This window comes from Primulina huaijiensis, chromosome 5, assembly GCF_012295235.1.
Source record: "Primulina huaijiensis isolate GDHJ02 chromosome 5, ASM1229523v2, whole genome shotgun sequence".
Lineage (NCBI taxonomy): Eukaryota > Viridiplantae > Streptophyta > Magnoliopsida > Lamiales > Gesneriaceae > Primulina > Primulina huaijiensis.
This window is the reverse complement of record NC_133310.1, coordinates 16,300,730-16,310,634: the sequence shown is the minus strand read 5'-3', so window position 1 is coordinate 16,310,634 and position 9,905 is coordinate 16,300,730. Positions and strand designations below refer to the sequence as shown.

General features: G+C 34.4%; 1 protein-coding gene across 1 annotated transcript; it reads right to left on the bottom strand.

The window, feature by feature from the left end:
* Window positions 1–4,438: 4,438 nt before the first annotated feature.
* On the bottom strand, window positions 4,439–9,379 carry LOC140977528 (LIM domain-containing protein WLIM1-like). Its single transcript, XM_073442272.1, has 4 exons — window positions 9,021–9,379; window positions 4,984–5,080; window positions 4,760–4,893; window positions 4,439–4,678 (listed from the first exon to the last, which is right to left on the bottom strand). The coding sequence occupies exons 1-4, from the start codon at window positions 9,156–9,158 to the stop codon at window positions 4,478–4,480; spliced, it is 570 nt and encodes a 189-aa protein (XP_073298373.1). The 5' UTR covers window positions 9,159–9,379; the 3' UTR covers window positions 4,439–4,477.
* Window positions 9,380–9,905: the final 526 nt, after the last annotated feature.

Genomic DNA, 9,905 nt, shown 5'->3' with positions numbered 1-9,905 from the left:
CATTTGGACCCCGTTTTGGTATCCGTTATTTCGTTGTTACCGACACGCATTGCATTTCATTGCATTTTTTATTTGATTTTATTTCATGTAAGTTATATTTGTCATAATTTTACTAGTTCGTTGTATTGGGGTCTGACTCTCTTTTATTTTTATGCCGTGGTTATTTTTTATGCCATAGCAGGTTATCCATGAAGCTTTGATGCGTCTGGTGGAGCGTCAAGTAGCGGTACCAAGTAGTTGGGTTGTTGATTAAGAGTTCANCTTGTCGACTCTGCATGTGTTAGTCCTGGCCAATGCGGCTGTAGATTTGTGAATTGCTGTTATGAATTTATTTTCGAGTATGCAAATGTTGTTTGTGTTTGGAAATTTTTGGGATGTCATACTTACGGAGAGGTCATGTCGAAATTTATATTGGTCCAAAGAGAAATTTTTTAATCGCTTTCGTTGTTTACATTAAAGAATCATGTTTGTTTAGTCATTAAACTTTAATCATAAATACAAGCCCCACATGATGTCGTTTAATCAGGAGCACGAACCCCCGCATGAAGTAATCTTGACATATGTAATATAATTTTTGCTTCTTGTGTGAAGTCTTTTTTTTTTTTAAATAAGAGATATGTCAACATTTTAGAAGAAGAAAAAAATAATAATAAAAATTAAAAAATGAAATAATAATAATAATAATAATAATAATAATAATAATAATAATAATAATAATAATAAGGCCGCATTCGCATCTCCTGCTAGCGTCATCTGCCCATTTTGGCGGTCCATCAATAATGGTGGAGTTTTGTAGTATTTTGATTATTTTTTAAAATTATTTATAAAAGAACACTTATGTTATTATGTTAGATATTGATGTCGTATGGTGCGTGTTGGATCTCGATTTTTCATACCCAAACGCATCGAAAGTTTTTAAATTTTTATTTTATTTTGACAATCAAAATATATTTGTTTTGGACACTCGTATGATTTTATGATTTAAACATTCGTAGAGAGTTTAAACTTTTATACCTTTGGTGAAAGATTCACACGGCTCCAACTATTCCGGGGTTAGCGGAAATAGCTCTTGATAAATTCCCTACGAACTTTCTTCAAATCTTTTCTTTAATCCTCTTAATCAGGTCCACGACTAGAAGATTTGTTCTTCTTCCAAATAGCACTAGAATATTTGGAAGTACTTTTAACGACGACATATGGCTCAACCAAAACCCTTTTGATGGAGGCCGAAATTTTGAGAGGAGAAGGGAAGATATTATCGAAAATTGGAGTCTAGTGGAGGTTATGGTTTTTCGAAAAATTGCTAATGAATTGTTTTTAACTCTAAGCCTAATACACATGTATATAAGCTAAGGGCCTATTAATTAAATTAAATACTTAATATGATTAATCAATTAATTATTCTAGTCCAACTAGTATAATTAATTAATTAATCTTTTAAATTCCAATTAAGAACATTAATAATATTTATGTTGGTCTTGTACTCCTACAAGCCCATTATACATATGTCCATTACATTTAATTTAATTCCCTTATAAATTCAACATTTGAATTTAATATTTATATTATAAATTCAACTCCTTTAATTTATCACCTCCAAAATTTAATATAACTCAACTTTTGAGTTTAATAAATTAAATCCTCAAATTTTATAAATTCAATTCCTTGAATTTATTATCTCCAAATTTCATAAATTCAACTTCTTGAATTTACTATCTCATAAATTCAACTCCTTGAATTTATTTTCTCAAAATTTAATTATCATAAATTCAACTCCTTGAATTTACTATAGCATAATATAAATTCAACTCCTTGAATTTATTATCTCAACGGGAACAAATGACCCTCAATGGTTCAGGGATACAGCTAGCCGTGGGTTCACAACTCCTTGTGATTCAGGACATAATCATTTATTCGGGCTTACCCTAATTTGCCTCATTCTATGTATCAACAATTTATCATTAGAATGTCAGAAATCATATTTCTGATTAAACCCATCGAATCATGGTAAGAGCGTCTAATAGCATCGCCCCATGATTCCCTATGTATCACTGATAGTGCCTGCAAGAACCAGTCGGTTATGATTAACGTATAGTACGGTCCCTTCATCTCATATATCTCGATCGAATCTGCAACCATTGGTTCATCGATTGTTGCATATTAATTCGATAACTATGTGACACATATGAATAGTGGCATCGCATGTACTATTGGAGAACTCCTTCTCCAACGTACATCTCATACTCTGGCCAGAGATTCCACGAACTATTATTTCATCAGATCACATAGGATATCCACACCCGTAGGTGAACGCTGAATTCCCGACCACAATGCACTGGCTCCTACATGTGTCACAACTGTACCCAATCTCGCCACCTGATAACTCTCCTGGAACCGGTAAACGAGTCAAAGCACAACCCTAGCATATAGTTAGTGTTGTCCCGGGTCGTAAGGACTAATGATGTACAATCATAACCACAGACTTATCCTCTCGATGAATGATAACCATTTGGAAAGTCCGAGGGAGGGTTGTTTGATATAATCATCGTATGACTACCCATCTGCATGTTTGGACATCTCTATGCCCCTACCCTTAAACGCGGCACACAACATCACAAATGCTAGTCTCGAGCTCAAACGACCTTTATCCATGTTGTAGGCGGTTGAATCGACTAGGAACGAATTTAGATCATACAGTGTTTACAAATGAGTTTCGACATCGAATTACGATTCATTTGTATTAAAGTATAATCAAGGTCTTTATCTATGTTGTTCACGTGGGTATACAGATAAAGAAGTAAAAAACCATGAAATAATGAATTATATTAAAATAAAAATTGTTTATTACAACTGAGTCAATAAAATCCTTAGCCAACAGTTGGTTTATAGGACATCTACTCTAACAATGCGGACGTGACATTATGATACATGTCAACTTATTTATAAAAATGGCTAAAAATGAAAATAAACATCAATTTATGATATTAATAATCTACTTTGACTACTTAGAAGAAAAAAATGAAAATATGCAAAACTTATAAGACGAAATTCATAATTTTCCCGATCATTTTTGCCACATTAACATATCCAGTTTCTACTGTCAACAGGTAAATTTGGAACAATTGATTTATGTTAAAATCTTTAATAAAAAAAAAAAAAGACTGAAAATATTAACTGACACGTGTGGGGAATGTTTTAGGCTCACTTTATCTAGTCTAGGCTATATATAAGTGACCGTGACGTGCTCCACCAAAACAAAGGTGGTGGGTGAGATTGCTTCTACATATTCATTTTCCCACTCAAAATCATCGCAAATGGGAAATTGACAAGCCACTGATAATGCGACTATAGTCATCGTTGCTGAAATTATGAAGATCAATCCCGGTCACTATGTCGCACTTCTCCTCACCACCACCTTGTATCCATCCACCTCCATCTCCGCCGCCGCCGCAAACAAGAGTAGCACAAAAAACAACACCCCACTGCTTGTAACGCATATTAAGCTCCTTAGGCCTACTGATATTCTTGTTCTTGGCCATGTTTATAGACTACTAACTACTGAAGGTTTGTTTCTTTCTTTCTTTCTATATTTTCTTTTTTTTTTTCAATATTTGTTAAAAAAATTTTAAATTAAAATTAAGAAGTTTTTTAAGAAAAAAAATAATTATTGTTTGCAGAGGTAATGAAGGTCTTAGGGGCCAAGAAACTAGCGAAGCTGAAACAACAGCAATCTGGAGATGCTGTATATGGGAAGAGTGCTGTGAACCCAAATTCAGATTTCGAGGGAGTTATTAGAAGAAATGATGTGGAGATGATAAAGCAGATGGATTTCTACTTTTTTTTAAAATATAAAATTTAAATTAATTCATGCTTGAATATTTATCAAAATTTCAACCAATCTGACCTGCGTTTCTTGTTAATTATATAAATTTTGACAAGTACTGTTGAGATACTCTGTCTTGAATTCTTTCACTCATATTTGATATTTCCAATGATTATTTGTCATATCTCATATTTATAGTTTTGATATGCTGCACACGTGCACACTTATGTGAGCACAGATGAGGTGTCACTCACCTATTGGATGCACAATTTTTCTATATTTAATCACATCCAATAGGTGAGTGACACCTTATCGATGCTCACATAAGTGTGCATCAATCGTTTTTTCTTGTTCGTTCGAAATCACATGTTTGTAACAAAAAAATAATTAAAATATAAAAACACTAATTTTTTTAAAAAATAAATTATTTTTAATAATGTTGTGGACTAAAATCCATAGCACTCTCTCCACAGCAGAGGATCCTGATCCTTTTTTTTAAGTAAAAAACTCCCATTTTGAACCTTCAAAAATAGCATTCAACAAAACTATCTTACTCTCAACCTTGTTTATATTACACCAAAAAAACAATCATCTTGTGATAGTACCCACCATCAAACGGCTTATAAACTATCTTACTCTCAACGGCTTATAAACTTAAGCCGTTCCATTTTCCCCTTTCACATGTTCTTGTTTCGTTAATCGGCTAAAGTTGCCTTTATGCTTGAAAAGTTGAGTGTGGTGATGCCTACAGTAGAGCTGATGTTCATGTGCAACGTAATTTGATGGACTTATCACACAGCCACCGTGGCTGCACTTGAAACAAGGCCTATGATACGAACTTCCATCAACCGCTACCTATAAATACATGTCGTACGTAAAAAGCGTTTAGAAGTATCGGTTTAAAAGCTAGAGTTTTTGAATAGTTTATGTATGGACCTTTTCAAGAGGGTAGACTTTCTTGTTGCAAGAAACACATTTATCTTGAGTTCCTGCAAACAAGCTTGAAACTTTGCTGTTCTTTGTAACTCCTTGCTCTGAAGATCTATCGACTCTTACAGTTTTTGGGCCTCCTGTGGGTAAGATTAGATAAAGATATAAGCTAAGGTTTAGAGTATTATTGAAGGAAGAAAGAGAAATAAGGGGCTTGATCATGTAAGAACCTTCGAAACTTTTATCCAAGCTTCCAGTCATCTTGAAAAGTTGATCATAGTGAGGTTTGCAGTATAGAACTCCTTCATAGGAACAGTAATTACTTAACTGCAGTAAGTACATAGAAAAATTACAGATAGAATGTGAGCATCTACAAATGAAATCATGCCAAGGCAGAGATATTAGTGGCAAGATATACTCTATTCTGGCTTTGAGGCCAACAATCCATGTAACGCAATGTTGATGGTTCGCCATACTTTCTTCACTTAATTTCATTCCACTAACAGCGCCAAACTATCATAGAGAGGCGTGAAGAAACTAAAATTTGAGGAAAGAAAGGAAAATAAATTACTCTCATATGTTAAAGACAGAGTGAGCTGAGTTTGATCAAGTCTTCTGTACAATGCTCGGTTGATTCTGATTGACAAGAATCGCAAGCCATGTGCATGAGTTCAGGCGACTAGATAAAAGCAATCATTGGCCGAATATACATATCCTTTTGTAGTACCCAAATTCTGTACACGTATAACTCATTCATTTATTTAATTGTTAAATCATTTGATTAATTGATTTTTACCATGCATGATTTATTTAAATGCATTATTTTAAATTACTTATGTTATATTATGCACGTTAAAATGTTTTTCAAGTTTCATGTTTCAGGCGATTATTCGAGGCAGGATTGAGGAAAAGACCCGGTGACGATTTTGGGCAATTTTAATGGAGTATTTTATTTTTAAGTTAAGGATGGGGCATTTTAAATAATTTATTCAGTTTAGCATTTTTTAAAAGCCTTATTTATGTATTTAGTGATTTAAGAGTTTAAAGCTTTTAAAATTAGCATTTTTGGGTGTGCTATTTTGATTTAGGAGTTTGTTTAAAATTAATGTGGGTTGAACTTTTTATTAGCATTTTAATTAGTTGTTTTAGCAAAAATCTCTCTTAATTAAAAACCCACACACACACGTTACACACACTTACACGTTTTTACACACACTAAAACACACAACACACTCTACACATCTTATTTTCAGATTCTTTTTTTTAAAAGAAAGAAAACCTAGAGTTCTCCTTCGCAAGAGCAGCAGCCGTCCCTCCCTTATATTTCCCAGCAAATTTCTTTGATTTTCTTCAAAGAAAATCGAGCCACCATCGTCCCGGATCAAGCCTCGCATCGTTCCCGCGTCGGTATCGTCGTTTCGGTATTTTAATCATCAAAAGGCACGTATATACTGTTTCTTTCTGCGTCGATCATGTCATAGTATGCGTTGCAATGTATTTTGTATGAAAATCATGTGAATGTTGTGTAGAAGTTTGAGCAATTATGTTTAGATCACTTTTGAAACCGTTTTTGAATCTAAAATCACAATTTTTGCTGTCTTTTTAAATACTGCGAATTTTCGGTCATGATTTCAAGAAAACTTTCAACACAAAAATCGTAGAACTTTTTGACACCTTCGATTTGATATAAAATTCAAAAATTGTGGATAAAAATTGAGTGAGTTATGACCGTTTTAGTGGGACTGCTCAAACTACGTTTTTCCGAAAAGTATGTTATTGATGAATTCTTGAAGTTTTACTGTTGCAGGCTTCGTTGGGGATCGACGGGTGATCGCTGCTGCATATAGGTATATTGTTAATGATGTTGGGATAGTTATTGACGTTTCGTTTCGTGTCGTTAGGCACTTGGGAGAATGAGTAGTCGTAAAAACTATTTTGGTGTCAAAATTTGAGGTTATGGGTTTTATTGTATTACGTGAGGTGCGTCGTTTCTTTGGGAACGATTGGGACGTTTTTATGGAGTCGAGTCAGTGTCATAGTGTCCTAGGATGAGTCTCGATGGATTGGTTAAAGAATCGTATTATTTTAGTTAGGAGTATTAATCTGCAAGTCGCGGAGTTCAGTACACTCGGCGCCCGAGCGGTAATTTCTTACCGCCCGAGCACCACCTTCACTGCTGAGAGTTTCATTTTTGTAAGCTCGGCACCCGAGCGGTAATGTTTTACCGCCCGAGCACCACTCTTTCTGTTCGAGTGCAGGTCTCCAGAAGACCTAGCGCTCGAGCGGTAACATATTACCGCCCGAGCGCCACCCCATCTGTGAGAATGTTTGGTTTCCACTCATGTTCAAGTTCAAATAGTGAGTGCGTGTCTTTTATTGTTGGGAAATGTTCACACGTCATCTTAGAGTGTGTCTCGGGGTTTGATGCCATGGTTAGTACGATTAAACGATGTCAAGTCCCGAGTGATCTATAATGTCATAAGCTACTTAGTCACTTTGGTGGTGAGCTTGAGTACCTAAGTCTAAGTTATGCAAGTTAATTATCTTAAAATCATGTTAGTCTGTGCAGCAGCGGCTCCAAAGCGAGCTTCAACGAATCCCTCAACGCCAAGTAAGTATGTTTGACGTGCAAGAAAATATTTTAAGTTTTTAAGGTATGCTATATGTCTTGTGACCAAATTATGTTTAGGATTGGAAAGTGTTAAACTATGAACGGGGACCAATCCGCCCGTTAAATTATGAACGGGTTTAGATCGAGATCGGAAAGCGTTAAATTATGAACGTGGACCAATCAGCCCGTTAAATTATGAACGGGGATCTCATTTATGTGGCAGTGGATACGTCCCTGTCATCCCAGTACTGTGGTTTAGTCTGATCAGGCGATTATGTTATGGGTCACTTGCTTTGAAACATGCCTCTACGAAAAATGATGAGATTTTGTATGTTCAAGTACGTTCTAGTATGCAGCATGTTTAAGAAAAGTTTTCACGTTATGGCACGTCTATGTTGTGTAAGAATGTTCCAGTTCATTTCAAGTTCAAGTATGTAAGCTCTATTTTGAAGTTGCATGTGGTTTTATTACGTATTATTCGTTACTTCCAGTTTATACGTGTTGAGTCTTTAGACTCACTAGACTTGATCGACGCAGGGAGCAAGCTTGGACTGAGCGGGAGGCTAGACCCGAGGACCGCCATGTTTTAAGTTTTATGAAAACATTTATTTCTTATGTCAAACTTTAAATTTCAAATCTTTTGTTGCAACAACTTGAGAGACGTACAGTTTTACTTCTTTTATCGAATTTTGAATGTTCACTTTTTATTTAAGAAAATCTTAAATTTTTCCGCAAAACACACAATCAACAGCGATGCAAAATAAGTAGCTTGGTCAAAGAGCACAAAAAACGAGCTCTATACAATTAGGAATGAATGACAAGATGAGGGATGGTAAGTAAAAGAAACAAGATAAGGGTTATTAGGGATTATAACCCAGTAAGTTCCAAACAACGAGGGGCAGAACTCGCAAGGAGATAAGCCAGGGTGTAAGCAGAATAATCACTTCATTGATGCCTTAATTAATTCTATAAACGAATAAGTATTCAAATCTGAGAAACAGCACGCAAGATTGGAATTTTTAATGGATTAACTTCTTTCAGTCAGATTTTGAAAAGTAAAAAACAGAAAACAAAATCTTGTTACAGTCCACTCTCTCAGCATTCTGATAATTCATCTAGGAAATACACAAGGAAATCAATAGCGGGATATGCATTGAAAGTTGATCAAGCACAACGGACTCTCAAACAAGTAGAACGACGATTGAATTTATTTTGCTAACTTACAAGTAACTCACACATTCAAAAGCAAGTCCACTGAAACATGGATCAGATATAGAGAACGAATGATTGCAACCTAGCTGACATCAGCAATTGATAATCAGCCACATCATATGTCCTACAACACAAATTCTCCTTCTTTGGGAAACAAACATAGCAACAGATCAGTTTACATTCAAAACAATATCTGCATCAAGATCCTCACAATTGATCCAATGACATATGTCAACTATCAGCCTATCAAACAGTTTACTCCCGAATACGAGAACATAATTTGTATCTGTGAAAAACTGTACATACTTTTTGACCCGTATCCGCAACAAAATAACAAATATCAATACAAGAAACACGTACAGTTATCAAGCATATCCATACGAACACCACCAAAACAAGTAAGCAAACACAGAAACAAGAAAAACAGATAAAAAAAGTTCTTGCCTTGAGGGTTCCCTTGCAATGGTGGCATCTGAAGCAAGCCTTGTGATAGACCCTGCTATCCGCAGTGAGTTGATCCATCAAATACACAGTCTTTTTGCAGGATTTACATTTCTGCGTAGTCCCTGCGAAAGTAGTCATCTTCTTGATTTTCTTTCGAAAACTTTTGGCTTGGATCTTGATTCTTTTCTCCACCCTGAAATAAGTGTATATATAATAATAATATAAAGAAGGAAAAGTTAAAGAAATCAACGCTAAAAAATTATGCTCTTTCCTTTTTCTCTTTCCGTTGATCACGTTTTCGTTTTCGCTGTGTTTCCCAAGTCAGCTAGTCAGAGGTGTAGGCTTCGTAGCGCAGGCGTTGCCATGCAGTCCACCATTCGTTTTTTTTGGAATGATGTGTCCAATTTATGATTTGTACATATAACAAATTCAATAATGTTTGAATATAGATGTAATAATGTATATATTTTATCATAGAATAAACTTTATACTTGAATTTTTGTTTTTTTTTAATTCACTAAATGATGTGAATATATTATTAACAAGCGTTCATAATAGATTTATTTGTGTTCCATGTTCTTGATTTTATTAATTATCGTAAAAAGAAAATAATTTCTTTAAATTCATTACATATTATATAATAAAAAAACAACGAATACCCACAAACTTGTTATTCTAATTTAAAATGACAGGATCAACATGATATTTCATCAAAAATTTTTCAACTAACTTTCAAATAATATGCATTGTAAAAAATGATTAATATATGTAAATCATTTTTATATGTTGAGGTCGTCTGTTCATGTAATTTTCAAAAAAAATATGTTAAGCTTGGAACAAGAAGAGTCATCAAAGCATATTGTATGTATTTTGTTTAAAAAAAAG

Coding starts and splice junctions, on each gene's coding strand:
- LOC140977528 (XM_073442272.1), bottom strand. CDS start 9,158: ATGACTACTTTCGCAGGGACTACGCAGAAATGTAAATCCTGCAAAAAG. Junction 5,081..9,020: donor ATTGCAAGGGAACCCTCAAG/GCAAGAACTTTT, acceptor TACTTACTGCAG/TTAAGTAATTACTGTTCCTA. Junction 4,894..4,983: donor CTTGGATAAAAGTTTCGAAG/GTTCTTACATGA, acceptor TCTTACCCACAG/GAGGCCCAAAAACTGTAAGA.